General features: G+C 38.6%; 1 protein-coding gene across 1 annotated transcript in view; it reads left to right on the top strand.

The window, feature by feature from the left end:
* Positions 1-16167: 16167 nt before the first annotated feature.
* Positions 16168-21741, top strand: part of zmat4a (zinc finger, matrin-type 4a) — a 68580-nt gene continuing 63006 nt past the window's right edge. Inside the window, exon 1 of the mRNA XM_015045595.1 lies at positions 16168-16337. Coding sequence (XP_014901081.1) covers positions 16251-16337 — 87 coding nt within the window. The 5' untranslated portion in view covers positions 16168-16250. The remainder of the gene's footprint in view (positions 16338-21741) is intronic.

The following is a 21741-nucleotide window of genomic DNA, read 5'->3' as shown; positions in this document are numbered from 1 at the left end:
CTGCCCTTCCTCTGAAGGTTTTCTCAACTTTTCAGCGCCACCTTTATGTTTTGTAGTTTCCTATCACTGCTCCATCTTCACGGGTAACCTGAACTTATTTTGAGCAAACTTTTAATAAGTCAGGGAGTGTTCCATAGAGGAATGAGATGATGACGGCTGGTTAAAAGCAAAGCAAACAGCTGCTTAGGCCCCCAAGACCTTCAGGGGCCCCAATGAATGATTGAACTTTAACACAGACCACAGATCTAATAGTCTCATAAAGAGGATGCTCAGGGTTGTCCATAATTTTGTTGATTTTATAAAGAATCCTCCCTTGTATCATCATCTCCAGAGATTCCACAATCGTTCCCCAGAACAGAACCAACCAAAAGTCTGAGGCTATGAAATTGCTACCCAACATATGACAATAGAAGAGATGGCACTCTTGCATCTTGTTGCAAATACTGGAGGAACTAAGCTTCTTCTTATAGACATTTCATTGTCAAGGCTCGATTCCAGTCTGTCGTTTAGGTGAACATTGAGGTATTTACATTCCTCAACCAACTCCACTCCTTCTCCCATGATGGAAGTAGGATTCCTTTTAAATTCCACACTCATCACCTCCTACAATCATAAACTAGATCCAAGTAGCGACAGACACTTTTTTTTATTTACATTTTTAAAAGGCAAGTCATGTGTGAGAAGCAGTTATCTTCAGGCTTATGCCTGAATACGTTTGCCATCTTGAAATCATCTCCTCAACCGTGCGATTTCTTATCTGTCGCAGCCCACATTTGGGTCTTTACATGTGAAGTGTGACCCTGTTAGAACGCAGCAGAGAAAGGCCGGCGCAGATAGCTGCTGCTGCTTTGATGGATTTATCAAACGGAGCTGTTTGTAACGAACAATTTCACGCTGTTTTGAAAGAACAAGCCATGAGGTTGCCAGATCTCTGCACCAGAAAATCTCTCGAGCGTGATCCGTCTTACCTCCATTTCTTGGACGATATATCACCATCTTTCTGTTTGGATTTGCTGCTTCACACACTGTTGGCGTCTTGGTATGTTGCCTGTAAATTCTAATCCAGAGATGAGCATCATTAACCGTTCCTAGCAATATTTCCCTAAGGGGGACTGAATTGAGAGTCTTATTTAAAGGAAATGTTTTCATAAAGTCTATTTTGATGGGCAGACTCAACAGGTTTCTCATTTTTTAAGACCGTTTCATTTGAATCATGTAATGTGTGTAACCATCTAAAGCAAAGCAAAAACACACGTTTAAAAAGAAACAAAAAAAAAACATAAAACCAGCTTGACAATAAAAAAGCCTGTTAAAAACCAGGAGGTATCAAACAGGCCCACATTTTGCCCATCTGGTTCCAGTAATGGCTTCACCATTGGAAAATATATCTCAGATGTGGATTTTACTTTTTAATCGTTACTTTAACTTCCTTTAAAGGAGCCCCAGAAAATTCAGGGCATCTGTGCAATTAAGAGGTGATGTGAGAGATAGCATCCTGTTGCCCTCCTTGTTTCACGGAAAACCTCAGACTGCTGGTGAACCTACTGATTTTACTGGTTCCAAATCACTTACTAACATAAGATTTAGTTATCTTTATTTAGTTTTTTCCAATAAACACATTTTGAGATTGGGCAACAGAAGCTAGAAGGTTAGACACTTTCATTGTCTGACTAATTCAATTTATGCTTTATGTACTAATTTTCTGCTGCGCTTGCAGAGCTGGGCTATTATTATAAGGATTCCTCGTCCTTATTCCTGACATCAACCTGGGGACCCAAGAAAAGTGTTTGTTGTTCTTTTTTTAGATCACCAGAAGTGAAGTCCCTTGGATACTTGCTCCAAGAGTCTATTGTATTCTCTTGGCCTATTGCATTCAATAAACCAAGAGTAATTCAAAAATGCTTCATTTATTCCAAAGGGAAATTAAATGGCGTCATAATTCATGTCATCCAAGTATCTTCTAAGAATGGTTGTGTGCAAGAAGGATCTCTGGCAGCGGAGAGTCTCGGACTGAAGCTGACTGACTGAAGCCTGCTGTTGTATGACTGTGATGACATGCTAATTGCTCAGTTTTCAGGTAGCAAAGACAATATTCCACATTTCCTGGTTGACACTATCAATCGGTGGCAGCTCTGCTAATCCACTTCTTTAAATCTCTGTCGTAAGGGTAGAAAGCCGGGTAGAGAGATGTTGGAATCTGGGATGTGACCATCGTCCAGTATGATTGATGGAAGAGAAGAGATTGACATTCAAGGTGACAACACTGAAGGAATTACAAGCAGCAGTTGACTGCAAGCAACAACTGTTGCTAAGGTTCCTCTCCAGGCAGACCTTTATGGAAGAAATAAGAAAACCACTGTAGAGGAAAAGTCGTATCAAGGTTTGTGTTGGAGACTCCGGGGTCAAATGGAAGAAAGCTCTTTGGTCCGAAGAGACCAAAATGGAGCTTTTTGACCATCAGCAAAGCGTTATATTTGGACATCACCGAACACAAATCATCACCATAACCACTGGAGATGGCTCTTGGAACCAGACCTTGGAAGGAACGTAAAAGGAATTTGGCAAAATGAAGAAAAATTGTGGACAATATTTCCATCTGCGAGAAAACTACAGCTTCTGGTACTGACACGGCTTAGAAACAACAAGGTGGATGTTCTGGAGTGGCCCAGTCAAAGCCTAAACCTTAGTCCCATAGCAATCCCCATGAAACATGACAGAACTGAAACAGTTTAGCAGGAAGAATGGAGGAAAACCTCAGAGTCCGGATGAGAAGCCTGATCCACTGAACTCCCTGCTGGGACGACTTCTTCTGAATACTGACCTGGATTTATGCAACCACTTATTTTAAAAATGTTAAATGTTTTAATTGAATTATCATTATTTTGTAGGAATCTGTTTTCACTTTGACATTAAAGGGGAGGTATCGTATTTTCCAGGCACACAGTGCCATTTTATGGCACAATTAACTATAATTCCTTTGTTACTATAAAAAGGCTGCATATATCAAATACAACTTAAAAGAAATGTAACTTCACAATTGAACACCTTGAAATTGGGCCTCAGTCTGTCCAACACTCCACCTTCAGCAATTCATCACAATTCTCTGCCATTAATGGTGCGTTCACACGTTTAGATTGTCAGGTGCGTCTGGTTTACATTCAGAGTTTTATGTGGAGGTGAGTTGAAGGCTCTAGCGCAGAGCGATTCGAAGCGTTTGGAGCATTTTGACGCATCCAACGCATCCAATGCTTCCGACAAATAGGCTGGCAACGGGAAAAAAAAAAAAACTGCTGGAGAGATTTTGACGCATCTGATGCTCCCTCAACACACTTTCAATGTAAACCAGACAAACCTGACATGTCAAATGCTAGGTGTAGAACACAATGTCTAGTGTCTGCATTCATAGTGCATATGCATCGAACTTGAATCATCAGACATTTTTCTGACTCACATAATGCGTTTGTTGTGAACGCACCATAAGCCCTTAACAACATTCAAGGGTGTTGGACTGAGGAGTAGTTTATATGATAAGCTCTACAGGTGCACAATTCCACCAGGTGTTCGCTAATTGCTGCTGCTGCTAGTCTGAAGGAGCTGAGGGGAGGAGCAGTGTGGAAAAGGCAGCTCTTGGTGACATCAGGCATTCTGCCCTACTGAATGGTTGCCACGGGAGATTAAAGGATTCCTCAAACATGCATGAAATTATCAAGGCAACACGTTTCATCAAAAATGAGGGAGTAACACTATAACATGATGTAAAGCTAAAAAAAAAGTCCATTTTACATAATACCCCCCCATCCTACTTTTAAAAGCTTCAAAATGAAGTTCAAATTATTTTAATAAAGAATCATTATGATTATTAGTTCCCCCTTTTCTGGCTTTAAAGGCCTAGAAGTTAGTTTTTTAAGGGTAATTATCTCTTTCACCAGATCCAAACTGTTATTTTTATAAGTTTTGAGGTTTTTAAAAGTGAGGCCCCTCTGATCTCAGACCAGGTTGTAAAATCATCTTTGGAGTTTAATAATATATTTATGTAGAGTTTTATGGTGCTCTGTCACAAACCAGTGCTTTAAACTATAACTTCAGTCACGTCGTGCATGGAGGCTCAGTCAACCGTTTGCCATCACAGATCAGTACCGTATTCACAAGTCACATGTACATGTCGGAATGAAATAATTTCCTGAAGCAGCATGATGTTTAATGTGCCTCTTTAACACAAACTGGGCTGACCTTTGACATTTCAAAAGAACACCTCTGGCTTTACCGAAGCTTCCTCTGTGTGTGTGTGTGTCGCCGCATAAATTTTGTCTTTGAAATCCAGAAGTGTGTTTTTCCCTCTGTGGTTGACTCTCTGCCACAGAGCTCTTAGTTAATGTTTCTGGCTTGTCTGCAGGATTGAGGAGGAATGAGTCGGCAAAAGGGATTACAGACCATATCGCTGTGGAATTCTAAGATCGTAGTAAAATATGGCACATTGTTCCCATTAATCTTGTTTTTTTCTTTTTTTTTTGTCTTTTTTTAAACGAACTTCAGGCAGTTTGATCTTGGTAGTAGCACTTAAAGCATACAATTATGACATGAACAGTCATCAAAATCCAGACAGCAGTTAAAGCAAAACAGAGGAGCAATTGCTTTTGTGTTCACAGACGTACACAAGGGGCCAAGAGGAGGTGTGAGAGAAGGAGGAGGACCATTTTCTTGACACATACTACATTGTGGGGACCCACTGCTCCTTGTGGGGACCGAAGCCTGGTCCCCACAAGGTACCACAATTCACACCTTAGATTCAGGACTAAGGTGTGAATTGAGTTTTGGGTGGGGTTAGGGTTAGATCTGTAAGGGGTAGGGTTAGGATAAGGGGTTTAGAGTGTAGAAATGAATGGAAGTCAATGGAAAATCCCCACAAAGATAGCCACGCAAACGTGTGTGTGTTTAGCGTGGGCCACATGTGGGCAGCAGCCACATGTTTCTGAATAATAGCCATTAGTTTTAAGAGGGTGATATCATCGTAGGTGCGTTGTTGTTCCAGTAACCATATTCGCCAGATTCTGGATCAGATCCCCCTGGCTTTAGTAATTTCTGCATAGCTTGATCCTTACTCCTCACTAAAGGAGGTTAGCAGTTACCAAGCAGTGATCAGAGAGCATTTGGTTTTAGCATAATCAGAGAAATCCAAACATCATATCAGGAATTCTGCAGCATTAAAAAGGCATAACTTTCTGCATGTAGTCCTGAGCTACTTGCGCCAACATGGCGGTTCACTTGTGGGTGACCGTCAGCTGTGTGTGACCAGCCAAACAACATAGAGCTGCGGTGTGAAAAATGAGGATTTATTATTGTTTTAAAACCAATAAAGACCTGTCAAAAAAGGAAAAAAGACCCACAGAGGGGTAATCAAATCGCGCTCCGAATCAGAAACAGCTGCTTCTACTTTGGAGACTTAAAATGTTTTGATTGGCTGATTCTTTAAGACAATTGTCTGTTGTTGCGGTGGCTTGCGAAACTGTTCACTCACAGTGAACAGTGAACTATGTTTGATGGCGTGTAAGAAATGTTCTTTTCTCTGTCTCTTTAAAAGTCCAAAAAGTGCTCCATGCATTTTCAGTGTGGGCTTTTTTTTCTTTTTTTAAATCTGAGACCGCTCAGTCAGATCCAGCAAAACCAATTTACCATCAGAAGTCACCTTGTCAGTAAATACAGTACTCCTGTGTTTAATTGTAATCCAGCTGCTCTGTGAAGGCCTCACAGGTTTGTTCTCTAATAAACCTGTGAGGCCTTTAACTGATGGCAAGGACTTTAAAATACTTTGGTCAGTTTATAAATTACTGAACGTCTTAGCATCACGATAAATTTGAGATCTGCTGTTGTTGTATCAGCTTTCCAGACCTCTCAGGTCTTCTGGTTCTGGTTCTGCTCTGCATCCCCAGAACCAGAACCAAACACAGAGAAGCAGGATTAAGCTTTTATGCGCCGTTAATTTGGAATAAAGTTCTAGAAAACTCCTCCCCCTGCCTCAGCAGCTGATGAAAATCTCTTCAGCATTGCAGGATTTGTCTTCAGACCAAGAAGAGCGAGACTGGATTCACGCAACTTTGAAAAACAACTCCTTCTGAAGATGAACAAACACATTTACAGCTCCAGTTGACTACTCAGCTCCATACCAGTTAAAAGACAAGTTCAGTTTGTCTATACAGTATAATTCTCTAACGTTTATCGTAGTTCTGTATTGGAGAGAGATGGAAAGACTTTCATTGTCCGATTCCAATTTTTAAAAGAGTTTATTTTGTCTTTGAATATTCCTCCCAATAAATGTTTTGGAAATTCTAACCACTTTCTTTTACTCTATACTTTTACTTCAAGTATGTTTTACATGGTAAATTTACTCTTGATATTTAAGTGCGGTAAATGTCAAATGCGTTCAGACTTAAATGTCAAATAATCAGAACAGAAATGTTTAGCTGTTGCTCAACGCTGCGTTCTCAGGTTTCTGAAGCCAAAATTCTCAGGTGAATTTCATCAGTTCTGCTCACAGAAACAAACAGTTTTTACTCAGAAAATTATTTGGAAAAAAGGAGGGGTAAACCCAGTCTGAATTGCTGTTTTCTTTTCTCTCTCTTTTTTGTTTTTATTTATTTATTTTTTTTTACCATCACTTAAAATGAGTTTACTCAGTCCTCAGCTTGAACACTTCATTCTCGGTGAAAGATGTTCCAAGCCTTATGGATCCATAGTGGAATGATTCGCGACGTGTGTAAAGGTACGTACAGAGAGGGATGTCAAAAGTTTGAGTATTGAATATTTCAGTCAACAGAAAACAAAAAACACTGCAAATTAAAACTTTGTCAGCATTATCCTCATTAAAAAAGAGTATCAGCAAGCACCTTTACTAAAATTCAATTCAGTTTATACATAGTACCATTTCACAACAGTCTCAAAGCACTTTATAAAAAATATATATATATATATATTAATTCACTCACACTTATATTCCAACTGATCCAAGTTATCAATTATTAATGTTTCACCTAAAAGAGCAACTTTGCTTTATATCAAAGGGATCTTGGTGCCTTAATGCAGAGTTTGACCAAAAAAAACTATAAGAAAATAATAGATTATATTACAATTCAAATAGTCCTCCAAAAGTTACAGGCTCTCACAGACTGAGGGCTGGCACACACAGCCTTAAGGTCAAGATCCTGTTCCCATCCAACACAGCAGGATGTGTTTAGGCTGAGGCCCGATCAGCTACGATATGAGCAGTGTGTGCAGCAAAGCAATTATAGTTGAAACCAGAGCCAGCTAATAAAGATTTGGATGCAAGCACAAAAGAAAAATTTCAACCATGTGCTCCGTAATGGAAGTCCAAAGCTCCATCTGGGCCTTTCAATTCCTATCTGTAGAAGAGCTCTTGATGCAATGTAGCTCACTGCAAATTTGGGCTTGTAGCAAACTGATGGCAAACTAAAAATATCAATGATGATGATGGACATATTTCGTTGGTCCATTGCGTAATATTAGTTTGAGTCTAGCTATGTAGATATTTTCCTCATAACTGCGTCGGAAAAGTTTTTATGCACAAGAAGTGGAACAGCTTGGAAGCAAAGGCCCAGTGTTCATAGATGGACTGAGAACTCAGATCTGATGAAGCTCAGCATATATATGGAAACTTCCCTAGAATTATATTTTCTTGCATCAAAAGGAAAGATCCACGCAACGTACGGCACAATAAACCCAGGTCCCTATAAAGATCAAGAGCACACAGAGGCAAACTGAGCTCTGCCTCAAAAAGAAAATATGTGTTTTAGAAGTGGTGTAGCTTTGATTACAAGGCATCATAGAAAGAATTAGGAAATATGTCTTTCTACATCAAAGATGTGGCTCTTGGCCCACCACATCTTAAAATCAAAGGCTGTTTTAGACTCCTGCACAAAGTCAGAGTGGAAGGTTTGCTTTTTTTAATTATACAACAGTTACTACAATTAGAAAAAATAGAGGCAAGAATCAATGGAGTTTGCACAAATACCTGGCTGACAAAGGTATCACTCAACAGACACTACAGGGCCCCAGTGCTAATCCCAGTGGTCGTACACTTTGGCTACACCAGTAACACTGTCATGGCGGGAATTACACAGGACACCTCCTGGCCTGCTATGGAGCAGTGCTGCCAGCAGGCACTGCTGTCACGGTTGCCTGGAGACGGACGCCATGCACCTTGGTGCTCTCAACATCTGCACTCGTGGATGCTTGTTCAACAACTGAGTATGGATGTGAGGCAAATTTTTAAAAGACAAAAAGAATCAGGAGAGAGAAACAGAGCAGGAGATCCAAGAATCAATGTCACCGTTCTTCATAGCAACTTTTTTTTGACCCTCTATGACCTCCATTGTTGAGTATCTGATCACAGTCTGGTCTACCTCCAGTGTTACGGAGTAAAGCTTCTTCTCAAACAAGACGGAGGCTCGTATTTCTTTTACTGAACCTTTCTGTTCAGTATTTATTGAAGAGGAAAAAAACGGCGTCAGCTGATAACGGGCAACAGCTGTTCGTAACCAATAGCAATCAAAGTCAACAAAGCAAGATAGTGACAAAACAGTAACAGATCCTTAAGCATTCTTCAAAATAAAAAACTTCCTCTATTCAAATAAATCATGTCTTGCACTGAAATATATTTCACTTCGCCTTTGTAATTATATACAATCATGTTCAATACAATTAATAATAATCATCATGTAAATTATGCTTAACATATAATTGTAAATCAGTCACTTATCATGCAAATATACTGAACAACATAAGTGTAAAAAAGTCACAACATCCAGTGTGTGGAGGCTGTGTGGGTCCATCCACACATTCAGAAGGTGGACATGTGAGACCACTAAAGCCCTGATGGACTGCTTCGGTTGCACAGACTGAAATACACAGTTAGGGGTTCCTGGTGATGATGGTGGAGAAGATACAGTTTAGTTTACTTCATTATTTGAAGTAAACTAAATGATTTGAGTAAAACTGATTTAAATTTGTCAAGTTAAACCAACTTCATAAATTAAGTTGGTCAAATTTAATTGAATTACTTGTTACCAATTGAACCAACGTAACCAACTGAAGTTAAGTTGGTTCAACTATTTTCTCTTTTCAGGTCAAACAGTGACACGGTGCAGACTTCTCCCCACCAACACCAGCAGTTTCCAAACAGCGGTCTCATGTAATCAAAGCGTAAAACTAAGCTACATAACAAACAGTCATTTTTGTGCACAGTTACACACCAGCTGCATATCTACAGATAAATGAAGATGCTCAGTGTTATTCACCACCTTTGCAGGTTTCATTTACTCTCCAAGTTTACTCTCATTTGAAATGCCACAGTTCTCAATTGTTCTTTGTCATAACACAGAACAATTGCTTAAATTAGGTTTATCCAAGCCTAATTTAACCTCCTATGTCTATCAACATACAGTTTCCACCTGTGAACCTGTGAATTTGAAGTTCACGTCTGGAATTAAAATCAAGGAACTTTGCATCCACAAGAAGGGTAAAGAAATCTCAATGTTTTGAGATGTGTTCAGGGTGAGTTATGTTGGCCTGGTTTGTGTGTGCAGACAAGGAAGTTGTTTCTGATGTAACCTGTTATGCACCAAAAGAACATCCCTGACAGAAACTGTTTTTGCCTGGGATGATTTTTGCAAATAGCTCTGTGTGGACCTGACCCAAATGTAAAAGTCATATACTGTTTTTGTCCAGGATGTGTGGGGTCTGTAGAATTCTTAGTTGCCTCCCTCCTGACCATAGAGCTGTAAAGGTCCTGGATGGAGGGAAAGTCGGCCCTGACGATTGTCTCTGAGGCTCGCAGTGTTTTGTGGCAGACTACTGTCAGGCTTCCTGAAATGCAGTCATTTCTGTGTTCTGATAAAACTTTCTGTAAGTCTTCACTTTTTCACTTTTGAGATTTACTGTTTACTGAGAACTCCCTAGTCATTATGTTTTAAAATAATAATGATGGATGGAAAAATTACAGCTTCATAGGGATTTTCCATCAATGACAATGCGGTGCCACTTTAGTTTTCCTGGCTCTGTTCCCGTTGGAAAAATCAGATTTACAAAAGCTTCATATGTTATCTGAAAAGGCTTGATGTCTCCACACTACTCTTTACGTACGTACTCTTTAGACAAAGATTGGTTCTGAAAGTTTCAGTGCAGTTAAGTTTGCACTTGTCACTTTTTTAAGCATCCCAGATTCTTAATGCCGTTCCAAAGGTTAGGGGGTTGAATAGGGTAACTGAACTCATCATTTGAAAACTTCTTTTTGCGTTTTCTCACATTATTATTGACTGATATAAAAGACAACAAACCACTGATATGAACAGAGTCTCTTTTTAAAGTCAAATTGGAAGAATTTCTAGAGCACTGCAGATCAAATATGATTATTGTAATGATATTAATGTTGCCTGTAAATTTTATTGATGCTTGTTTTCCTTCTTTTACTTCAACATCAGGACATAGTGACAGTTTCAACAAATATGAAGAAATTATTATTTCTAAAAGTTACTGCAGCTTACATAATAACTACATTACTACCAACAGCAATAATCACATTATTACTAGTGGCAATAGAAGCATATGAGATATCTCAAAATCCCTGAACTGTTCAGATAAATCAAATTATATTAAATTATTATTATTATTATTATTATTATTATTATTATTATTATTATTATTATTATCTACCAGGTTTGCTATATGGCAGGACTCTGGTATCTTACTAAATATATCCTGTCCTACTACTTTAACTTGTAGGAATGGTATGATAACTTTTTAAACCTTGAGATCAGTAACCAGCCCACACTGCCATTGAGCACAGCACAGGAGTTTTCTGGTGCACAGGAGGAAAAATTGCTTGAGAAATCTATCAGAGCGCAGAATCGTCGACATGTTTTTGTCGGGTCAATGGTTAGGCATCAAAAAAAGAAATTCTAAACGTCAAAGGCATTCATGATTACATTTCTGTTTTGGTCCAGAAAACCTAACAAGTGTGAGCTCACCCAACTCTAATTTCAAAATATCATGGTAGAGATTAAGCTATATCAACACGCTTTTCTGAATAACCCCCGTGAAAACACCCTATTAGACAGAATACATATCGCCTGCGCACCTAGCATTACAGAAAATCTGGATCTCTTCCGTTTTAATCCGTTCTGTTTGCTCATCACCGCCGCTGACTCTCCCAGCCCATGAAAGAGAACCTGGGGCTGTTGGCACCTCGTGATAAACCTATCAAGCCCGGGCACAGCTGTTGACATTGGTTTGTTCACAACATGTCTGATGACTCGAGCCTTTGAGATTGCTTTGATTAAGTAAACTTTGAAATCACAAGCTCCTGGGGAAACACATAAATTTAGATGTAAGAACAATATTTCACTTGAAGGATTTTTCCAGCTCTGTTTATACAGCTCTCTTAAGTGAGGAAGATCCCCTGAGGGCGTCGTTTTCATGTGTGCACATGCTTATACACTTATTAAGTGGAAATCGTGCCTCGGCTACTCTTCTTTGCACTTACCTCTAAGTGCACTGTGTGGTCTAACAGTCATGGTATTGTACTGCGTTTCTCAAACGGTTGTCTTCATGGCAGTAATCAAAAGCAGGGACAGCACTTCGTGTTCTTTGGAAAACTCCTGATATTAGTACTCTGTCATCAGCATATTTCTGTTACATGAGGCCCACCTGAAAGTCAGTAATTGTCCTCTGCTCGACTCTGGATGCTGGCTTTCTTCAGTTCCTGTATTTGACCAGTTTGTTTATCACCACTGATTGGATGCTGGTAATTATGGCAGCGGCCACACATTGCTGACAAACTCTGAAAATGAGAATGACAAAAGGTTCCCAAAAATAAAAACGACATCTTCAGGAAGGTTCACGACAAGGGTGGCGATTTATGTTTCTGCTGGCGGGAGCTCACCGGCTAATCAACCACCGCTGGAGTCCAGGCGACCGCTTCCCAATAATTGGAAAATAAACAACAGGCCTGAAAACAAAACCATACAGGGTTTGTGTGATGTTCGTGACACATTTGAACTGCTCTGTTTGGTAGATGAGCTTTTGTCAACTGGTTGCCATGGCAAAAGGTGTGTGTGTGGTGACCCTGACAGGAGAGCAAGGGAAAAAAACTGGAAGAATCTGAGCAGCTTTGAGTTGTACTTCACCCGTTTTTCAGCATTATTTTCACTTTGGTGTGGCGCACTACAGCCGCTGTCATTTCTGAAAGTAACAATAAACAATATAAACTTGACTAATTGCCTTGTTTGTTCATTCATCTCAAAGCATTGGCAAGTCTCTCAGCTTTAATTTAAGCCACATTTAAAAGAAATCGGATAACAAATAAGGATCCCAGGAACATTTTTGAGACAAATTCACCCACAATCCACATTCCGCTTCGGTACACTACAGGTTTGCTCCATTACTGGATGTCAGTGGCCTGTTGCACACAGTTGATTGTAACATACTGAATGATGAACAGGAAAAATGACTGTAATTGTCTGGTGTTGTGATAAACTGATTTACTTATCCCATCTTGGCAGATTTTGACTACTACATCAAACATAGATCATACTGGGGGGGTTCCTCAAAGTTCTGTTGTTGAACCACATATGGAGGAAAGCAAAGGCTCTTCACATTGCTAACATTTTGGCAGGTAAGGCAGTCAGCTTGGGACTAACACTATATAAGATCTCTTATATAGGTTAGCACTCATCGACAGCTTACTGGCGGAACTGAGAGCATTGCGCAACACAAATAAGTATCCAGGCAGAACACAATGCACTAAATAATGAAACATAATTTCATAAACCCCGGAGGTAGATGATTTGTAAAAAGACATTTTGATAACAGGGCACTCTAATTATTGGATTAATGGTTATGGCCCTACTGTGAACATCTTTGTTGCAGTAGAAAGTTGCAGATCCTGGAGAAAGTTTAAAATTAAATGGTGGAACATGAAAACTCAACAGGCAAACTCCCTGCCAGGATTCAGACATAAGACCCTCTTACTGCAAAGATATATTGATAACTTCAGCACTGCTGGTATTTAATCAAATCAAATACAATCTGAAAAAATAACAAATTTACTCTGGACAATTTTTGAATTGCAATAAGTTTTTAAGTTTCTATAATAGAAAGGAGGGTTCTGTAATTGAGAGGATGGTTCTTACCTTCATGTTTTATAGCCAAGTGATGGTCCCGACAGTTTAAAACAGCATAATCGACAAGAACTTAAATCCCTTCTGACTCTTTTGTTTGGCTTCTCTCTAAACATCACAGGGACGAGTTTATATTAAACTCAAAAAGAAAAAAAAATTCTGGCTGTGCTCCATATTGCAACAAATGACTATATTAAGAAGATGTTAGGAAACGTGAAACTTGGCAACGCAATAAAAGCAAAGATCTGAGATGGATGGGTGTTTTTAAACGCTGGTGATGTGATTTTAATTCCAACGTTATGCTCAGATGCTTTCTTTGTGGATTTTGGCGAATGTTTATCTTAATTAAAACATCTCCAGAAGCACACAGCCAACTTTAAATAAACTCTAGTTGTCAAAACATTCACCACATTCCTAGACTTAATCCCATTTCTAATTTCAACATGAGCTGCTTCGATAAAGAAACATTAGGGTCCAAACCATTGTTTTTAAACACACAGTTTTTATGCACTATAGGATGGAGTGTAATACAGAGATGATCTACTTTTGCACAATCAGCGCTATCATTTCTTCTTATTATTATTATTATTTTTTAGAAGTTAACATGTGGCTCACTTTCACATGGCTCTCACATGGTGGCTTCAGTTCACTATTCAACTCAAAAAGCCTTGAAAATTTTCACTGGCAGAACATGGGAAAATGTCTTCTTTGTCTTGTTTTTTAACTAAGCAAAAATTTTAGCTTTGTCTAATTTCAAATGAACTAAGATATTTGAACTAAAAACTAGATACAAATACTTGGTAAGATTTTGCATTTTTGCAGTGTAAATATGTGTTATTTTGTTAAGTTAGTCCAAAAAAAAGTCAGGTATATATAATATTCATGTAATATAGCTAATGGTTGTAAATAATTTCTGCTGGGTTTTTCAAGAGGAATTTCATGTGCTGGTTCTTTTCAGATTTGCAAAAGTTCATTCAAGTTAATTTACAACGACTTCAAGAAAAATAAAAGTTAATGATAAAACAAAGGTGTCTGCTTATGAGACAAATTTTTTAAGAAGAGTTATTGTTCTTACAAGTTTTTAATTTTTCAATAGAAGCAACATATTTGTTAAGTTTCTTCATAATGATTGCATGAGGGGATTTTTTTTCACTCCTTTTTATAATATATTAAATTTTTTCTAGGATTATAGCAAACAAACAGCACCTGTAGCCCTATATGTGGGCCCACTGACTGATCACAAGAACCTAGACACCAGTGATGCTAATTAGTGTGCTTTATTTTATTTTATGTGCTTTAGTTTTTCCATACAAACTTGAAGAGAATCTCGTCCAGATCAGAACATAGCGCTTTGCTGACCTCTAGTGATGAAAGAACATATGACGCTCTTAACAGTCGTCCTGCTTTGCCTAACTCTACCATAAATACTTAAGTTCCTGGCTAACCATCTGTTAAATGTCTTTTTAATAGATTCACAAACAGGTGTTAAATTATAAACTACACCTGTAAACTTATGTTCTTTAAAGATTTTAATACCTAGCTAAGTTCGCAAATTTTACGGGTAAATTTCAGTAACAGTTGTCACTTAAAAGGGAAGGAGTTCAGGGTTTGTTTAGATTAAGTTTCAATCCTGTAGTGCTCTGCAAACCTTAACTTGAATAATTAACCTTAGACAGATGAATATGCTTTGCAAAATACTTTTCCTTAACATTTATTTCTTGGCAATTAATTATCACACTGAATAAAACACATAACATACACATAGCAACGGTTAAAGCCTCTCGCCCATTAACCGCTGAGATCCACCCATCCATTGTCCAACATGCTGAGATCCCTTGTGAGGTCGTCAGGGGATAAGTGTGTTGGATAATGGATGGGTGGATGGATGATTGATATATTTAAGGCCAATTTAGAGTATTTTGTTAAATTAAAGACCTTTTGAATCCTTAATTTTAGATTTGAAGCCTTTTCAAGACTTTTTAAGGATTTGCTGACATTTCTGTCTTCTGGAATGAAATGCTCACAAGGTATCGCTGCAATAATTTATGTCCTTTGATCATAAATTCTAAATGGATTCACATTCTTCGTAAAATGATCCTGCACTACAAGTATCTGTTCCCTTTTGAGGTGAGGGCAGTTCAGTGATGTCTGTACATACAAAGTGGGAAGGTCTGTGTGCCTCTTTGGACTGGAAGGAGGTTCTGCTCTGAGGAACAAGTTTTCAAGCTTCACATGTATGGCACAAGTTACAAAACCATTTAATATCCGATGTCACAGTTGGTCAAAAGCACATAGATAACGTGTTTCTAAGCATGCAGTCGGCACTATAATGACCTGAAGATGGGTCACAAAGTAAACTACTTGAATTAAGAGTTGGAAACTATCGCCATGGCTTTTTTCCCTCTATTATGTACAGATCTAGGTCTCCCTAAATTCTCCGTAGGTCTGAGTGTGTGTGTGTGTGCATGGTTTTATCCTGTGTGTCTCTGTGTTGCCCTGCGACAGACTGGCGACCTGTCCAGAGTGTACCCTACCTCTCGCCCGAAACTTTTGCTGGAGATAGGCACCAGCACCCCTCCTGACCCCGCTAGGGACAAGAGTGTATAGAAAATGGATGGATGTTCAGATCCAAATCAATATAAACATGACTTGGTCATTTCTCTGTAACTTTAGCAACTTCTTGGTTCCCTTGCACTCATTTGTTCTTTGAGTCTATTTTATAAATGTATTTATTAGTTTTGTCAATAAATATATATAATTAGTCTAAAGACAAATTTGAAACTAATTCAAAATGAAAAGTTGTAAAAATACTGATAATTGCTCGCGATGTTTGACCTGCAACAAATTAGCATTCTGTGTGAAAGGTATGTGCAGGTGATATTTCAGTAATGTAGGGAGCAGCAGGCACTTCCTGTCGCCTGGCCCGAGCTGAACTATCACGGCCAATGGCGGCGCAGCGGGGGCGGAGACAGCCGGCACATTATAGATACTCCAGCGTAGTATCGCGGCCAGCAACAGACGAGTCTCCAACTCAGTCTGGCGCACCTCAGTATCCTCTGGTTCATGGAGTGTACACTTTCCATCCAAGTGCAACAACTGCTGGGGGTCTTCCCGACGCACTACTACGAGGGCTACAGCGTGGAGTTACAGGTACCTTCATTCTGCACCCGCTCGCGCCTGCCTTCTTTTCCCTGACACGGGGGGAAAAGTAAATGAGTGTGAGTTTGAAGATGCTGTCTTGCAGAGGATGAAAGGCACAGCTGTTGGTGCTGCATGCTGATTTTGTGAGCATCCCTGATTGTTGCTGCGCGCGCTTCTTCTAGGAGCCGAAACGAAGCGGCGCGCGAAGCCCCGCGGCTCTAATGGTGAGAGGCAGTTAAAAAGTAAGCTAACCCTCCCAGAAGGGTCCGGGGGATGCCCCCCTTGAACGGGTTCTCTGCTGCGGACAGGACAGATGCGGTCTGTGTTCACCGGTCTGAAGCGCTACCCGCTCTCTTTTAAACCTTCAAGTCAGAATTCCCGCGACAGTCTATCAGAGTAACGTTAATTTCTCTCCCCGTGGCAGCCCCCATTGCCTTGTCAGAAAATAATAATAAAGCAAGAACGTGAGGATCAACTCCCCATCCTGCGCGTGCTTCCCCAGGTTGCTCTGCATGCTGCAGAATGGCCCCACTCTTCTCTGAAGGTGACATTTAAGGCAGAGGGAGAAGGGGAGTGGGCGAACCTTCTGTGTCACGATTTCATTTAAAACCACAGAATAGACTGAATGGATTATTGAGATATGATGAATTTTTTTTTTTTCGGTTTTTCTGCTCCACCTGCAGGAGGTTAGAGGGTACTTTTTTTTTGCCTCCAGTGTTCTTTAAACTGATTTAGTTTGAGATATGTTAAGTTCTCTACAGACAACAGCAGTGTAAATTAAGCCAAACTGGCACATTTCTAACTAATGTATCAGAAATGCAATGATCAAAAGATTTTATGGTCAATTTCTGATGACCAATTTTGTAAAGCTTTGATCTGCCAATTCGGTAGATGAAATTATAATGGGATGATAACATTAGGTAAAAATTTCATGGTTTTGCAGTATCACGGTATTATGATTACAGTATGAATATGTTTCTGGTGCAAAAGTAGTTGTGCCTTGAAGTTCGAATAGGAGTGGGTGATATAGGTAAGTTTTATCAATATTTTGTGGTACTATTGTGATAGTGGTGATAAGAACTATTTATTGCTTCTTTTAATAGCTGGCAGATCATAGTCTCTCAAACACAAATGCTACTTTTGAAGAACATTCCCATTTATAATTGCTTCTTTGGGACCCCAGTCTCATAAAGAAGGTTGATTTATACTATTAAACTGCACATATTAACGACATCTAATCATATTTTCTATTGTGTAGATATACATTACTGCTTTCATTGAACAAACAGTGGAGAAAATAGTAAAAATAACAAAACTAACAATAAGGGCAGTTTTTTTAAGCATCCTTAATTGGAATTTGTCATGATAAGGGTAAGTCAAAATTATTATCATTATAAGAACTTTAGCCTGATAAATGATAATACGATAAATCCCTACCATTAAGTCAGAAAGGAAAAAACCTATATAGGAGTTTTGCAATTGTAGGTTATTGAAAATCTTTTAGAAATGCAAAACAATAGTTACACCACTTCAAAGTCTTGAGTACAAGTACACAGACTGTATTCTTTGAGGGATTTTGATACTGCAGCTGCATGTGACTGATGGAATTTAACCTGTACTTTATATCTGACCAGACAAAACAAAAAAAAAAAAAAAAAATAGAAAGAAAACAAAACAAAACACTTATACCATGGCAGAAACAGCATGATGGAGAATTTTAGTGGTTTTAAAACCGTGACCTTTGTATACCTTGAAACCGACAAGTTACTCACGGTACAAATGGCAAAAGAACAATAAAATAGCCCAACTGCTTCTGTCATCACCAAAAATGTCTCTCTCTGGCTGTATAAGACTGTGCTCGGTAGGTCAACACTAGATTTGCACAAATCTGGTTTTGGAAAAGAAAATTCTCGATAGGTTATCTGGGACAATGTGCCTGATTCATAGGGACATATCTATTCAGTCTAATTCTATGTGTTCTGCACAATATGCTTTATTATTTAATTCACATTATATTTAGAATTACTAATTGCACTGGCTGAACAAATTAACATGTTGTTTTTCCATGTTTGACCAAGTATTGGTGTATTTAAATGTGCTGTACTAGTGCAGTTATCAAATCCATTCGTAATTCAGTTCAAGTACTTCTTCAGTAACTGTTAGATATATTTTGTCTGTGCTAATGGCAATCAATTCAGTTGCACAGTGTGATTGCTGTTCAACTGAATTAAATTGTTCGTCTTTGTAACAGCCCTCCCCCTCACCCTCCCCCAGACCAAATCCCCAGGGGCAACACTGTGTTCAAAGGGAAAGGTCTGCTCAGTCAGGTCTCCTGTCGGTTCCTCTGTGCAGGTCTGTCCGTTGATTCCTCGGCTGATTTTCTTTTCAGTTTAAAAATCAACAATAGCAGAATAGATAAAGGTCATTAGTTTGCATTTCAGACATATAACATCTGCTAATTTCCATTTGCAGTTGCCATTTGGATAATTTCTCTCTCTCACAGCAACATTAAAGCGTAGAACATGTTTAGTGCGGAGCTCACTCCTCTTTGAAGCTAAATTCAGGCTGTTGTGTTTTCTTTTTAAATGCACAGAGTTTTCTACTGCCAGTGTGTGGAAGCAACCCAGTTAAGATGTTGTCTTGACTAAACAGCCACTTTTGGGGTGGAATTCAAAAATATATTTTTCCATCTAAATCTGCTACAGTGTCATTATATATTATTGCCATAATATATAATTTTAGTATTCTTTAATTGTTTTAAACTATTATAATGTATTAAGTTCTGCTCCAGGACAAGGGATTTTAAAGACACCAACCACCTACTATAATATTTAAAATAAAAAAATATTCAGCAAACACCAGGAAAATATACATTGTTGTGCTCACATGACCCAGGTTAGTTTAGTCAGATATTTGAAAAAAATATGTTGTGTATATTTTATTCAAATGTTGTGCTTTATCCATAGGACCTGTTTTGTCCCTATTCTCAAGAATCACTGAACTTTAATCAGTCAAACCGATTTGCTCAGGAATAAATTAAATACTTTAGTGAGCCAAAAATGTTACAACTAGATACTACCTAACTTATTAATATATGTGTTTAATTTCCACTCATAGGGAAAAACTAGTGGGAGTTTTTAAAATGATGTGTCAGGAGTTAGGGGTTGTCTTGCAATAGGCCGAACCTGGAGCTCCCAGCTGTTAATGCAGCAGGAGGAGACATCTCTGAAATTGCAATATTGAAAACAATATTGCAATTAGATGATGTATTGATGAACCAAGCAGATATTTGAGATTTATATATCTACATTCTTGCTTAAAAACATAAGTGTAATACAGCAAAATAATTTTGCCACTCTACACAGCCATTGCCCCAGTTTGGACCTAAATTGAGTCATGGGATATGGTGGACCACGAAGGATATACGGGACCCATCCTTCAAATCTGGGGAAAAGAAGGACACCTTTTTAGGTTGCATTTAGAGGAGTCTTCGAATAGTCTATATGCCACGAGTAGTGGTGATGGACTTCCATTTAATCTTAAACCACATCGATTTTTTCTACATCCTTCTCTTCCTTCATCTGTGGTTGTAGTCTTCTTTGCGTCTCTTTTTTTGTTTGCTGCATTTTATTTGTGGTTGTAGTCTTTTCTGTTTGTGTCTAAAAAAGGGAAATATGTGTCTGATTACATGTCTCGAAATGGAATTCAGACAGCACTTCCAGAATTTTTCTGTCATTGAAAAAGAAACCAAGCTGTTCACAACTCGTTTCTTGGTGGATCCCAAAGAAGTGGAAGATAATCTGCAATTAGAACTCATCGAAACCCAGTGTGATGATTCTCTGAAGAATCAACATCAGCAGCTTTCTCTCCCTGAGTTCTACCGGGGCTTGGAAAAGGAAAAGTTTCCTCTGATGAGACGCCACGTGAAAAAAATGATCAGTCTGTTTGGCTCAACATACATATGTGAGCAAACATTTTCTCATTCTGAACAAAAGCAGAATGAGAACCAAAATGACCGACTCCCATCTCCATAATGTCCTTTGCATCTCAACCACTAAGTTTACTCCAGACCTGCCAGTCCAAAGTGCAGCAGCACTGTTTCCACTGAGTGCAATGTCGTTCCCACTTTAGGTGAGTGAAAAATATATTCTACAGTACCTTTGAGTTAATGCATGTGCAAGTACACATGCTTCAAATATCAATAAAACGCATCAATTCTGTCACTATCCTGCTTTTGCACACCACTTTCTTATATGCGTTTTTCTTGTTAACACACAGAGTACAAAGTCAGCTGATCTCATCTGATGCAGATGTGCTACTTGATCAAGTGACATCTGTCTGGATTTTTGGCACAAGTGGCGTCGGATCAGCGCCGCAGCTGGATGGCCCGATTTACATACCTAGCGCAGCTGATATTCACCAGAATAATTTAATAAAATTATATGCACTCCTGTTATTAAGTGCAGTTCAGCTTGTTAATGTTTCAAACGAACGTTAACTTAAATAACAAGCTTAAAATGTACCCATCTCATTTTCCCCTTTATTGTTTTTTCTCTGTACTGTAAATCTTCTAAGAAGAAATCTGAGGCTGCTGAGAAATAGCTACCAAAGTTTTTTTCTGAATAAATTGATAAAGATCAATTTATGGAAAGCTGCCTTTAATTATGTTCAGCAATATAAAATATTGACCACTTTTAATTGATTTTTCTAACTTACACTGAAGTTAAGGCTATATGTCTAATTTCTAGTAAGTGGCCCCAGCCCTTCCTATATTTTTATATATATGGCTCTCAATGAAAAAAGTTTGGACACCCCTAATCTAAAGGATGAAAATCAGAAACTTCTGCTAATGTGATTAACTCGTAGTCACTTGTTTTGTTTACTACATAAGCATTACAGTTATCATCAAAGTACGCTACATTTATATGAACAACTTCACCAGATAAAGGCTCATTTCTGTGATCTGCTCTGAATGGCAGTATGGAACCAGACGTGTAGATTTGGCTGTACACATCAACACTGTAAGACAGTTATATGGTAGTTGTTAAAGAAATGTTAGTTTCTAGAGCTAACCTCAAGTGTCTCAACCAGATCTCAGATTTTTTCAGTGATCCCACACTAACTACATTATGTGTTAAAATCTGTGATTTCATACTCCTCAGTGATCTGTGGTGCTTTCTTTGTGAGAAGTGATTTTAAAGGCTGACTGTCTACCCTATTAGTATGGGCTGTAGAGGATAAATAATAGTTGTTGCTATATCATCACAATAATCTTAAAGAACCTAAAAACTGTGGAGAAAAGTGAATGAAGATTATGATTAAGCTATTAAACTTTTCAACCAGTAAAATTACAAATAAATGGCAATGACACTGATTCCCTCTGAAAATTAGCTACTTTAAAAATAATCAATGC

The sequence above is a fragment of the Poecilia latipinna genome, unplaced genomic scaffold (genome assembly GCF_001443285.1).
Source record: "Poecilia latipinna isolate Pla-1442-1.1 unplaced genomic scaffold, P_latipinna-1.0 Scaffold734, whole genome shotgun sequence".
In the NCBI taxonomy this organism is placed as follows: domain Eukaryota; kingdom Metazoa; phylum Chordata; class Actinopteri; order Cyprinodontiformes; family Poeciliidae; genus Poecilia; species Poecilia latipinna.
Note: the sequence above shows the minus strand (reverse complement) of the source record. Positions and strands in the feature narration are given on the sequence as shown.